The sequence below is a fragment of the Ciona intestinalis genome, unplaced genomic scaffold (genome assembly GCF_000224145.3).
Source record: "Ciona intestinalis unplaced genomic scaffold, KH HT001093.1, whole genome shotgun sequence".
In the NCBI taxonomy this organism is placed as follows: domain Eukaryota; kingdom Metazoa; phylum Chordata; class Ascidiacea; order Phlebobranchia; family Cionidae; genus Ciona; species Ciona intestinalis.
This window is the reverse complement of record NW_004191414.1, coordinates 1-13,574: the sequence shown is the minus strand read 5'-3', so window position 1 is coordinate 13,574 and position 13,574 is coordinate 1. Positions and strand designations below refer to the sequence as shown.

Below are 13,574 nucleotides of genomic sequence, written 5' to 3'. Positions count from 1 at the left end.
TTCTTCTTTCAGTAAAATCAATTTTAATATTACTATGTAATTTTTTCTTAACTGAAAAACGTAGAAATCTGAATTAGTTATAGAGAGTAATGCATAAACATTCTCATTCTGTCGCTTTTGAAATACGGAGAAAATTCTTAACTTTTCCCAAAAACAAAATATTAACGTTTAGCACGACACACCCTGCCACACGAGAAAATTGTCAACATTTAGAATAACACACCCTGTCACACGAGAAAACTTTTAACTTTTCCCAATAACAAAACATTAACATTTAGCACGACACACCCTGCCACACGAGAAAATTCTCACCATTTAGAATAACACACCCTGTCACACGAGAAAACTGTTAACTTTTCCCAATAACAATACATTAACATTTAGCACGACACACCCTGTTACACAAGAAAATTCTTAACCAGAAATCATACCACACCTTGTCGCAGACCGCTAAGAATTTCGAGTTAAGAATTTTGTCAGAATTAATGATGACTTGCAGAATTAAATATTTAATGTTTCTATGATCCCGGCTCGCCGGTAGGGTTAAAGTGGGAACCTACTCGGTATTTCTATGGCTCTGGTGTGAATGTACACAACAAAACAAAATAAAAATTACCAAAGTATTTTTCTGATTAGTTGGACGGATAAATTTGTTATGAGCAATAGTTATAATGTGAGCAAATTTGAGAGGTATATAATCATGACAAACACACAAAATATTCTAATTAAATTTTTTAGTTTATTAAATAATCATTTTTATTGTTTCATTTGTTTTTGTTTTTATATTGCGGTAACTGAGCCATGCAATCACGTGATTCCACGCGCAACGAATAATCAAATATATATTAGTATTTTTTTCATAAAAATTGCAAAAAAAATATGTACATTGCCATTCTATTTTCTAATAACAACAATTCCCAAAGTCTATGACCTCGTTTCTTTGTTTTTTGCTTAGTTTCGACGCGCAAGCTTCCGCGGATGAATATGGTCTGTGACGTCATATTGAAGTTGTATTTGTTTTGTTGTGGAGGTCAGCTGATCACCGCTGTCTTGTGATGGTGCCACTTTTAACGATTAGGAAGCGGTAGTCAAGAGCATAGTTAGTTTATATTGTATTGTAAGTTAGGTAATACGTTTATAGATGTATTCATGTTAATGTAATGGCTTTGATTATCGTAGTTGACCTTTTCGTTATTGACTTTATTTAAAGTTCATTTCGTTTTTTTTCTTCAGAAGTTGTATTAATAATTTCATATCGTACACGATTATTGTCTTATTGATAATCAAGCAAACTTTATACAAAAATGAAGTGGCAATATAAAGAAGAACATACTTTCGATAAGAGACGAACAGAAGGAGAGAAAATTCGCAAGAAGTATCCCGACCGAGTTCCTGTAATTTTTATTTTGTTTTTGGTTATTTTAGTATTTTTAATTATGTACCTTTAACAGGTCATTGTGGAGAAAGCAATGAAAGCAAGAATTGGTGATTTGGATAAGAAGAAATACCTAGTTCCTTCAGATTTAACTGGTGCGCCTACATTTATTACTAATATTGCATATTTGTAAATGTACCAGTCTGCAGAATATGGCACGTCCTGACGAGATCTCACGCATGCAGGACAGTTTTTTTCAGATGCTATCTAAAAAAATATAAAATTGGCATGAAAAGCACGTACATTCCAAGCCATGATATATCCCACGTATTTTGATACAGATTTGTTCATTGTTTAAATTGGTGTGTGTGGAACAATTATGGTGTGCTGTGTGCATGACCAAAAATTTGTAAACAAGGTAGCAGGGACACGCGCAAATTTATTTACAAACTTTTGGTGTACATCTTAACTTGTTTCAGGCGTACCATTTTATTAAACAATGAACTAAATTGTTAAACTAAGTGGGATTTGTTATGTGGCTTGGAAATGCATGTGCTTTGCATGACGATTTTTAATGACAGCAACAGCACATGCGCATTTGAAAAAAAACTATGTTACAAGCATAAGAGCTTGTTCATAACTGCCATATTTTGCAGACTGGTGCGTTTAATTGCTGTACTAATGAGTTAAAGTACAGGCTATTGAGTATTTAATTGCTGTACAAGTACTAATGAGTTATATTACTATACTGGCTATTCGGTTTTTAAACAACTTCCTAATAAACTGTTACATGTTCCCAATGTTCCCATGCTAAATGGCACTTTTTGTTTTACCAGTTGGTCAATTTTACTTTTTGATTCGCAAACGAATCCATCTTCGCCCAGAAGAAGCTTTGTTCTTCTTTGTAAACAATGTGATCCCACCAACAAGCACAACCATGGGACAACTTTATCAGGTTAATATAATGTTATGTGTTGCCAAATTATATGTTTTATTATATAAGATTTCCTTTTATGACCACATTGCTTTTGTGTAATTCATTCCATTTTCTTCTGTCCACTTTTGTTGTTAAATATAAGTAAGTTTTACTTTCATGACATAGATTGCTTTTGCTTACATTGAATATCATTCTGTAGCTTTTAGTATCTTTTAATTTAAATACCATCTTTTCGAATGACTCCTGATTTTCTATTCATCTTTATTTCAATATTTATAATTTAAATAATAACAAGTTTGTGTTACCTTAATACAAGTTTTTGAACTTTCAATCCAGTCTTTCAAATTATTCCTAATAAGGTAATTGATCCTATATCAATTATACTGACAGTGCTGTATTACTATTTACAAAAAAAGTATAAAACTAAATGTGTAGTTTTTAAATTGGTACCTTTTCTGGTATAAATACTAACAGTACTGTTACTATAATTTGGAAAAATTACGAAACTGATTTCGTGTAAGTTTTAATTGTATTGTTATTATAGGAACAAAATTTAAACTGTTACGTGTCATTTTTATATAATACTAAATTACTGATACTTTACAATTTACAAACTTTATTACAATTTACAAAAAAAAAATATATAAAACTGTATAAAATAAACAAAGTTTACACGGTTTGTGTAATTGTTGTTTTGTTTCAACAGGAGCACCATGAAGAAGATTTCTTCTTGTACATCGCATACAGTGATGAAAGTGTCTATGGGGCGTGACTTGTCGTTTATCAACACTTGTTGATGATTGTCATCAACTATGGATTAATGACGATGTGGGCAATTATAAACTGCCGTGTCCAATTTATTTGTACTGTGTAAAGTGTTTATCATTGCCGTGTATGCGGAGTCCTTTTCTTGTGTTGTGTAAATATTATGTACTGATCATGTATTTCGTATTGACAATAGAAACAGGATATTTAGTTTAAACAACATTTAGCGTGGTGTAATATATATTACCTTTCTTCTTTTTGCTTTTTCTTTAAAATAGTAGTTTAAACCTTTCCATCACATATCTCGTGAATAGAACTAAAATGAGTTTGATTTTATGTTTTTTGGATGTTTATTCAACTTACCATTATTTTAACATAATAAGTTACGTTAGCACTTGTGTTTTTATTGATGATTGTTTATGATGTTTCTTAAACACCTTTAACTGTTGCTGAAATATTTCCCAAAATAATTGGACTTTAAATAAATTTGCAACAAAACTGCGTAATTTATATTGCTCATACAGATCAGGTCTGCTAATAGAACGCTCTATATAAGTTGTTCAAGTTACTCATTCGTATGACTAACTGCACATCTTCTGTCAATAGTAAACGATTTAGTTTGTGTGCTGATGAGCAATTGGCTGGAAAGCCGTGTTATGCTGTTTTGCGTCACCTTGCGTGTGTAGTTTACAATGTTAACTGTCCGCTAGGTGTACTGTTGAACCCATTTACTATCAATTTGGAATTTCAAAAAACAGCAAGTGACAGTGGTGCACTGCATAATTCTTTAAAAAAGAAATAACAAAATCATCAAAATACCAATATTTCTGGCCGTGATAGGAAAGTAACCACTAAATTTTGTTAAACACGTAATAACTCACGGTTGTAAGACTTTCACTATTGCTCTGCTTCCTTGTTGTCAACACGTATTCATTTAAATCTGTAGCGTTGATATTTGTGTCCTGTAGGGGTCTGCCTATGATCATTAACCCGCCTAGAGGGGAATTTAATTAACTGATTATTGTAGTGCGATTGAATGTCGAAATGATTAAACACCATATACACATGTATTATGCGTGCAGAATTCTGCATGAGTATGAATGTGATATAGTAGGATGGGGGAAGATGGGACATCTTTGTATTCGGTTTTCTCGTCCCATTTGGTAGTAAACGAAAAACTATAACCATATCCCTAGGACTCCAATAGACCATTGGTAATTCTTTAAAAAACACATAATGTTTGGATATCATGTACTAAAGGTGTCCAGTCTCACCCCACTTCTCTATACATTTGAAAGTTGTCCCCTTCGAAAATTAATTACGCGGCCGTTATTGGAGCTCTGCTCTCTTGGTAACTTTAGAGCTGTTCCCTCTTATCACGGGTTCTCTGTATTCACTAGTAATTTACATCCTCTAACGGTCTGACACGGTCGGAATTATGTTCACATCAGCCTGTCATATTGGCGCATACGCTTTACCCGATATGTAAATATGGCCGTTTTACGATCGCAAAAATCCACGCATCGCGTGATTTATCGGTGGCTGCGGTGAGTCAAATCAGTAAACCGGTGCGCTCCGCCTTTTCCATTGCCCGCCGAGTGCCCTTATTTGGGCAGAACAAAAGGCGCCACGCCGTTGTGATGCTCGAGCGACTGCCCGATGTTCTGTTTTGGTTTAATCGCCAGCGTGGCTCATAGTGTGTGTCATACGGGCTCGTCAGCTCGAAACAAGGAAGGACAGTCAAGCCGCGTCATGCATTTCAGCGTATTTTAAAGCCGTTAGCCATCAGAACAGCTTGGTAAGCTTTTTGTTCCGGGTAAACAACGCAACAAAAAAAGCCTATTTGGGCAACCCGGTGCTTCAGCTCAACGTATAACGAGAAAATGATTATTTAAAGTAATATTTTACCGCCAGCACCAGTAGCGTTCAGTTCATAATTTAAATAAATTATTGATTAAGTTTGCCAATCCCACGATACTAAAAGAGTTAATGGGTCTTAGAAGTAACCGCTACTGTTTAAATGAGCTTATTGTAATTAGAGACGGTAGTTTGCGGTACAACTAAGAACAGATATCAACATTAGACCGACGTAAAAGGAAATCAAGTTCAGCGCGTAGTTCTGTCAAACCAGCCATGCTAATACGTATATAGGTAGTTTGTAAGGGAAATAAAACTATGGCATACATTGTTGTTATATTAGCTATATGCCAGTATGGACATCTTTTTTTATAGACCATACTAATCACTAACGTATAAGTTCTACTTTATTATGCCCTACGGCTTGGCCTCGTTTCGTCAATGCATTAAAAAGAAAGCTGTGCACTTACTACAGTATGATGTTAGCTTTGTATATGACAGATTATCATTGTAAGCGTTGAATGAATCGATGAAAGTTGCCATTGTCGAAGCTTTATTTAATTTGTTTACTGATGTAATCAGACGAGTCATGCAACTTGAGAACAAAGGTTCCGAAAGCGTATTTGTCAAATTAGCGCAGTGCCAATTCTATTACTTAATAGCCGTATCAATTACCTATTATTATTCTCCCCAATTCTTGGAAATAACAATCAAATTGTTAGCCTTCACCTTTAAGGGAGTGAAAATAGGACTATGTTTTGTTTAAATACACAATCGTTAAGCAAAGCGTCCCGGATCATTGTGGCGTTGTTGACACTTGACAATCCTACCAAAGAATCATGTATTTGCTTTGTGCGACCAGGCGAATAAAACGTAACAGTAAGCGCAAACAACCTGGCGTGGTATTTGCCTGATATTTTTCCCTTTCAAGCGCTTCTGTAATTTCAGTTCCCCAGAATGTGTCAGATATATTGAAGTGGGGTAAGATGGGCACGCTTTTATTCTATTATCTCGTCGCACTTACTCGTAAACAATGAATATTTTTAGAATTTTATAGCCGTATCTTGAGGCTCTATAGGTGTGTTGTTAGTTGTTCAAAACACGACCGGGAAATATGGGGTTTAGATGCCAACGCTATCCCGTTCTATCTCACAGTACAATATATTAGGATGGGGAAGACGGGACACCGTTAGCACATAATATCCAAATATTCCGATCGTATTTTAAACATCTACCAACGGTCTATGGGGTCATGAGGATTAGTTTTATAATTCTTTAAATGTTCTTTGTTTACAACCAAATGGGACGGGAACCGAATGAAAAGATGTCCCATGTTTCCCCACCCCACTGTATATCTATATTGTTAACACGACCGCGACATGAAGCCAAACGTTTGCATGCGATAATGCAAACCTCAACAACTTGGCATGTGGCGTTATGTTATCAAACGTTAATATTTGCAGTGTAAAAGAAACTTGTAAGCTCAGAGCTTAAACTTGGTTCGATAGCAATTATATACGTTTTATTCTGTTATTAACCCAGTTCTATTTTAATACGGTTATTGTAAAAAGAATAAGCGCCTTAACTGGTAAGATGTGATATAAGGTATGGGTAGGATGCGCTATTGTTAGCACCTTAATCCCATGTTTCCTGTTCGTGTTTTGAACAACTATCTCTTTTATAAGAGCCGAGGATACGGTTATACAATTCTGTAAACATTATTTGTTTACTAATAAATGGAGCGAGGAAAAAGAACGAGAATTTGTCTCACAATACCCCATACGCGCTAGAAAACTCGGGCCAAAAAAGTTCGTGACACCGGTCATCTATTTTACATTAATTCCCAACTGTTTGAAGTGCGTTTGCTAAGCTAACATGCGTGCGCTTATTAGATCCATGATATAGGTCATAAACAAGTAACCCTGCCACTCAGGAAATCATTTAAACAAAGCCTTTTTATGCGCCTTTAGAAGTTAAAAGATTCCATGTTTACCTATGATCTACATTTATAACCGTATTACGATGACTGTCAACAACAAATTCCTATAAAGTGGGGCCCCTAATAAAACTACGGTTTATACGAGCAGGCTATTTCGGTCATTTCGACCAATGCGGTCTTGGTCACCAAATGGTTTAAACTTTACGGTACTGAACTAAAAGTGTTTATTAAACTCGTATGTTATGATAATTGCCTCCATTGGACGTGGCCGCGTAACGTTTCCGGTAGAAATAACCGAAATATCTACCAGCGTAATTTGATTATAGGGACCCGAATAAAGTGCGATAAACCACAACACGATTTTATTGAAGCTCATAAGTCACTAGGCGTGTTTGCCGCTATAAAGTCAAATTACCCGTTTAATTACACGAGCGTGCCCGAGCATGATGTCAATAATTGGTATGACGTGCAATAAATGTATTGACAATCAATGTCGCTTTTATGTTGTTTATAGCTTACTTGTAAATACTTCAGCGTCAGATTTTTATGGTCGCAAATCTATTTCAGTATTTGATATACCGATTGAGGCAAATATAACGATTTATTATGTGCGTTTTTAAGACGCACAGCACGAGCTTTATTTGCAAGGTGGTACTCATCAATTTAATAATAATAATATCAGTATTCGGCAAAAGTATTGTTACAGCCGGCCAGCCGTGCGGTCCGTATATATTTTAATCTGTATTTGCACTAGAAACATAAGTGATTAATTGGTTTATGCAAGGTTCACAAACAATGCTCTGACTTTTTGTCCGCAAACAAACTCGCGACCCGGCACAATTAAAACCAAACAAAAACAAATCGCAGCGGAACATGTGTGTGCTGCTGGGCGCTTTGCGTGGCTGCGTCTAGCCAGTGCAATTCGCGCGGAAATGATATATGTGAGCGTCATACCGCGTTGCAGCGAGGAAGGATGTTTATCCGATTCGTTACTCGATTGGTTGTTGGGCGTTGTGTCACTTTGCGTTTCAGTTAAGCCACCATAAGCGCAAACGGTTTGTTTTAGAAACACGTAATTACGTAATAGCTTTCGTAAATCGGTTCGTCATAATTGCACTAAAAGGTATACAGAATTGTGAGACGTAACCGGCAGACGTTTAGAAGTGTTTTAAACTGTATCTACAATTTAGATCTTTAAGAAATCCTATTTAAGTAAAGTGTTAATATAAACATGGCAAATGATGAATATGAATCCGGAATCAGACAAGCATTGGCAAATATGTCACTTGGAACAGATGATGTGGATACTGTTGTTAATGCATTTATAACTGTTGGTAAGTTTTCTTTGTTTCCGTATAGGAATCGTTTAGTATTTTAAATGCTTAATTCTGACTGCGGCCTAAAGGTTCTAGTGCTTACCCTGTGACAACAGGACACCAGGTTCAAAGCTCAATCCTGCTATCTTAATGAGCATTTATTCTTTGACAATACACATTAAATAACCACAGTTAACAAAGTTGTAAACATGATTATTGCATAAAGTGTACAAGATAGGACATCCGAGTTACAAATTGTTAAACTTGGCAACAACAATTTGAGTTACTTCAGGAGGCGCGGCCAAGGGGGTTTTAGGGGTTCCGTCTCCCCTTTTAAATTTTTTTTTTGTAAATTTAAACCGGCCTTTTCATTTTATTTTTTATTGAAATATCCCTTATTTTTTAGATTTGAAATCACTCCTTTATTTTTTCTGGCTGCGCTATTAATTACAGACTTTACAAAGCATTTTCTAACCAACATATTTTCCAGACACCAACCAGAACGGCTGCATCGAGAAGGAGGAAGTAGAAGACTTGTTTAGAGAGTCGGGTTTAAAACTTCCAAAGTATAAGATCCGTGATTTAATGAAGGAAGCTGATTTGGATCGAAACAATACCATCAGCCCAACAGAATTTGCCCGGGTAATACATTGTATGCGTGAATAAATAAATGACCTTTTTCCAAAATTTTTTACATATCGTGTTTAAACAACTATCCTTTTGCTGTTGCTTCCTTTTTCTTTGTTGTTTCAATAACATGATTTCCGCTATCCTGTTCAAAGAGATAAACAAAAAATTAAGTTATAAACGATTAAACGTTTTCTTTTGACATTTTAGATCTACGCCCAGCTGACATCTGAAGAATATTCCCGTCAATTTAAAACTGCAATCACTACAAAGTCAAACTTGAAAAAATCAGAAATATCCAATGCGTCTGCTGAAGGGACTCAACATTCTTATTCGGAAGAAGAATGTGCTGCGTTCAACAAATGGATCACAAAGGTTTTAAATATGTTCATATTTGGTATATAGTACGGTGGGGCAACATGGGATAATGTTGACACTTAAATTCCATATTTTCTACGCTTGTTTTAAACAATTAGGAACACTCTTTTTGAATTTTGGGGCTATGGTCATATATTTCTATAAATATTCTCCAAAAGGGAAGGGAAAATATAATAACAACATGTCCCATCCTACCCCACTGTACTATATTATGGTTATTTGCTAAACATACCCCATGTAATACTGATTTTTTTTGAAACTAATTATTTGATGAAAATGATTTAAATTAACTTTCAGTAAAAATTTAAAATTTAAAATTATTATACTTTAGCTTATTTTACAATTAAATTTTTTTTTAGAATTTGAAAGACGATGATGATTGTAAAGATCGAGTGAAGAACATGCAAGCTAACGATTTCTTTAAACGGATGAAAGATGGAATTATTCTATGGTAGGATAAGATTGTTTAATGTCTTGGTGCAGTAGTTGGAACGCTTGCATTGTAATTAAAGGATACTTGAGAGTGCTACCATTGTGGGTGTGTGTACTTTTTTTTGAGTCATAACTTTTTTTTGAGTCATGCAGAAAGAATAACAAATTCAACCACACAGTTACATGATATGCAAGATATCTTGTATTATAGAAACAAAAAAATAAAACTGTCATTTATTTATTCAATTATTTTCGCATTTTGTTTGTGTAATCATTTAGTCGCAGTTTTCTTTGTTTATGCGATCAATTGTTTTCAGATATAAAATACAAAAATTTAAATAAATATTTTATAATTACAGTAAGATGGTAAATCTTTCCCAACCAGACACCATTGATGAGAGAACAATAAATAAGAAAAACCTTAACATTTATCGAGAACAGGTATTTATATAACATGCTTAGTTAGAAAAACAATTGTCTGTTATAAAGCATACATTGAACTCTCATAATCTCAGTCCAATAAAAAAGTATATATATATATACATTGTTTAAAAAAACAATCATTTCGTTTTTATTACAATTACTAATATATATAATTGTTTTTATTCCACAATACCTTTAAATTACTTCACCATTAGTTAAAATTAAAAAAATCTTTAAAACAAATTATAATAAAAAATGAAAATGTAAGCAAATCGTGAAAAGGTTGTTTTAAACTTAAGGAAAATATCAATCTTGCCCTCAACTCTGCGTCTGCCATTGGATGCAACATTGTGAACATAGGAGCCGAGGATATTGTTCAAAAGAAAGAGCATCTCATCCTCGGTCTTTTATGGCAAGTCATCAGAATCGGACTTTTCAGAAAGATCGATTTGATTCACAACCCAGGTATAAATTAGGTTGTTTAAATTGTCAGCCATAAATAAAGACAAAAAAGTTACCAAAAACATAATCACCCACAAAGTCGCATAGTGGGAATGGAATTGGGTTGGCCAAGTCGTCATGAATAATGCAAAAAAAAAATAGTAACGTACGAAGATATCTGTGGTAACTTGTAAGAAGGAACGAGGTGTATGAAACATATCCTGTCTTTTCAATTAAAATATTTTTTTAACTTTGCTACCATAATTGAATAGACAGATAAAAGTTATTATTATTACTAATATTCTTTTTTAACCAGGTATTAGTGCTCTTCTGTTAGAAGGTGAAACATTGGATGACCTTAGGGCAATGTCACCTGAAGATCTCCTTTTAAGGTAGTGTAGCACCCATTTTTTTACATCTTATTAAAGTTTTTTGTTTTGGACAAAATCTTATTAAAAATTAATGTCGTATATAGTAAGGTTTATTTAAGGCTTGTCGCTGCTGCCGTTGTGGGCATTTGTATCCTTGGGGAAGAAAAAAACAATCACTTTAAAGTTATATACATGGTAACTCATACGCGGGCACGAGGTGTATGAAACAGAAAGCCCGTGTTATACTGACTGTCGCTTTCCCATCATGCGAGGATAAAGCAAGATACTTTTATTCATTAATGGGTTGTCTGAATTATCAGCTATATAGAGAAAACATACGTGGTAATTTATAAGTTGGCATGTTTAAAACAAGACAACATCCCTTTATCCTTTCAGGTGGATGAATTATCATCTTCAACAATCTGACAAATACAAAGAGGCAACTGGAGGAAAAGTTATCACAAACTTCAGCGCAGACATTAAGGACTCCATTGCTTACACTTGTCTATTGGAGAGAATCCAACCAATTGATGAAGAGACACAACAATATGAACTGTCTCCACCAATTTGTGCCAAAATTGAAGTAAGAATTTATTGGAAACAACAGAGTTTTTTTACCCCTTTTTTAATGTTAATTTAAAAAATGTTGGTTTTAAAATTAACTTTCATTTACTTTAATATTAAATATAGTATGCCTATTTTAATATTAACTTTACTTATTTAATTGTGAATCTGAATTACATTAACTTATGTGAATAACATTAAGGCAAAATCCAATACAGCCCGAATTTATGTATCCCTTCAAAAAATGATGGATTGTTTATTTTAATATTAACTTTTATTTAATTTAATGTGAAATATAATATGTCTATTTTAATTAAACGTATTTGAATTAAAATTTAGGCAAAATCCAACACTGCCAGAGCTGAATCCATGCTTGAAGATGCCGAGCGAATGAATTGCCGAGAGTTTGTGACCGCTAAAGACATTACCAAAGGAAATGCTAAACTCAACATGGCTTTCGTGGCAAACCTATTCAACACACACCCTGCCCTTACACCAAGAGACATGGAAGAGATAGAAGGTAAGGTTTACTGGGTTTAGTAAGTTAGCTAATCGAATTTATGGGGTGCCACAGTTATTCCTCCTTAATTGGTGCTCTTTTCCACATCTTTTTATTCGTAGCATGTTTAAGAAATCCAAAAACTAATATCAACTGTTGTTTTTCTGCCATGCGAGAATAAAGCAAGTTATATTCATTCATTCATATATTTACCACAAAGTTACATTTGTGGCAGCTCGTAAGCAGGCACGAGGTGTGTGAAACAGAACACCTGTGTTATAAAGACTGCTAAGCCCCGCCACGAAAGGGTTAATAAATTTGATTCATTTATTCTAATTTATGGGGTGCATCAGTCACTCTTTTTAACTGACTCTCTTTCCCACACCTTTTATCTGTAACGTGTTTAAACTACTTTCGTTTTGTTGTTGATTCCCTCATCTTTGTTCTTTAAACACCATGCTCTTGCTATCGTTTTTCGAAGAAACGAATACAAATTATGTTATTAGAATTTTTCATATTCTAAACTATCTCCACCCACAGAGGAAAAGAGAGAAGTGAAGACATATAGAAACTGGATGAACAGTTTGGGAGTTTCTCCTCGTGTCAACAAGTTCACCAGGTAAATAAGAACAACCTTTCTAGATTATTTATTTAACAACCTGCTTGTACTTATTGCTCATAACCATTAGTTTTAAAGCAACATATATTTAATTTACTGCTTTCGGCCAACTGAAACATGATTTTACCTTCTCATTAAATTCAATTTCCTAAGTAGGTATTAATAAAAAAAAATAATAATAATTTTAAACCTGTTATTTTAAAAATGGGTGTCAATTTTTTCTATAAGGGTTGTCAATTACCAGTTATGTATAACAAAATAAAAAAAATTCGCTAAAATATATTCACCATACAGTTACATACTTGGTAATACGTAATCGGGTACGAAGTGTATGAAACAGAGTATTTATGTTATAACAAATGTCATTACCCAGTCACATGAGAATAAATAAGTTACCTTTTTACATAATATTTACAATTTTTTAAACAGAACACTCATGTTATAATGACCGTCAATACCCCACCCTTTAGAGATAAATACGTTGCATTCATTCAGAATCACAAAATATTTTAATATTATTTAGAGACTTAACTTCTGGACTTGTTCTGTTTCAACTATACGAGCAAGTTAAGCCAGGTTGCGTGGATTGGTCCAAGGTTGATAAAAAGTGCAAAGGTGAGAGTTATACAAAACAAGTCATGTTAATATATATGATAAGGTGGGGAAAGCAAAACCTTTAGCACATAATCATGAAGATACGGTTTTATAGTTCTTTGAATGTTTTTTTGTTTACTACTTGGTGTCCCATCTTCCTCCTAATTATTATAAGGGAATTAGTAAAAAAGAATATAAAAGTCTTTTAATATAATTGGTAATTTGTCCCTGTGTAAAAGTTTAATATTTGTTGGTTTTAAGTGTGAATTTATATAATAATAATAGTATTTAAATGATAATAAATATATATTTATAATTTACGACATTTATTAACTTATTGTAATTTTTCCATTATTTTAAATTGTTTTCAACATATTTTAAATAATTAACCTTAAATTAAATTTTCAGGAAGATTCAAAAAACTGCAGAATCTTCAA

At 33.7% G+C, this 13,574-nt stretch overlaps 2 protein-coding genes, 1 long non-coding RNA gene and 1 other non-coding gene across 4 annotated transcripts; 3 read left to right on the top strand and 1 right to left on the bottom strand.

The window, feature by feature from the left end:
* Positions 1-1,204: 1,204 nt before the first annotated feature.
* On the top strand, positions 1,205-3,575 carry LOC100186367 (gamma-aminobutyric acid receptor-associated protein). Its single transcript, XM_002129542.5, has 4 exons — positions 1,205-1,394; positions 1,452-1,530; positions 2,212-2,330; positions 3,019-3,575. Exons 1-4 carry the CDS (start codon positions 1,305-1,307, stop codon positions 3,082-3,084), a joined length of 354 nt encoding a protein of 117 aa, XP_002129578.1. The 5' UTR covers positions 1,205-1,304; the 3' UTR covers positions 3,085-3,575.
* mir4089 (microRNA 4089) lies at positions 1,915-1,978 on the top strand. The gene has a single exon (NR_034484.1). It is a non-coding gene; the product is annotated as a microRNA 4089 (primary transcript).
* LOC113475624 lies at positions 3,333-4,545 on the bottom strand. Its single transcript, XR_003397380.1, has 2 exons — positions 4,352-4,545; positions 3,333-4,071 (listed from the first exon to the last, which is right to left on the bottom strand). It is a non-coding gene; the product is annotated as an uncharacterized LOC113475624 (long non-coding RNA).
* A 3,497-nt stretch (positions 4,546-8,042) lies between these two features.
* Positions 8,043-13,571, top strand: LOC101242999 (plastin-2-like; the record flags this gene model as incomplete). Its single annotated transcript, XM_004227472.3, has 12 exons — positions 8,043-8,207; positions 8,680-8,831; positions 9,027-9,191; positions 9,554-9,645; positions 9,986-10,067; positions 10,349-10,514; positions 10,807-10,882; positions 11,258-11,444; positions 11,765-11,945; positions 12,465-12,543; positions 13,067-13,158; positions 13,546-13,571. Coding segments are annotated over exons 1-12 (1,401 nt in total), but the record flags the coding sequence as incomplete, so codon positions are not given.
* Positions 13,572-13,574: the final 3 nt, after the last annotated feature.

Excerpts from the sequence above, each read along its gene's own strand:
- LOC100186367 (XM_002129542.5), top strand. The coding sequence starts at position 1,305 with ATGAAGTGGCAATATAAAGAAGAACATACTTTCGATAAGAGACGAACA. Across the intron at positions 1,531-2,211 it reads AGTTCCTTCAGATTTAACTG|TTGGTCAATTTTACTTTTTG; the intron begins GTGCGCCTACAT and ends TTGTTTTACCAG. Across the intron at positions 2,331-3,018 it reads CCATGGGACAACTTTATCAG|GAGCACCATGAAGAAGATTT; the intron begins GTTAATATAATG and ends TTGTTTCAACAG.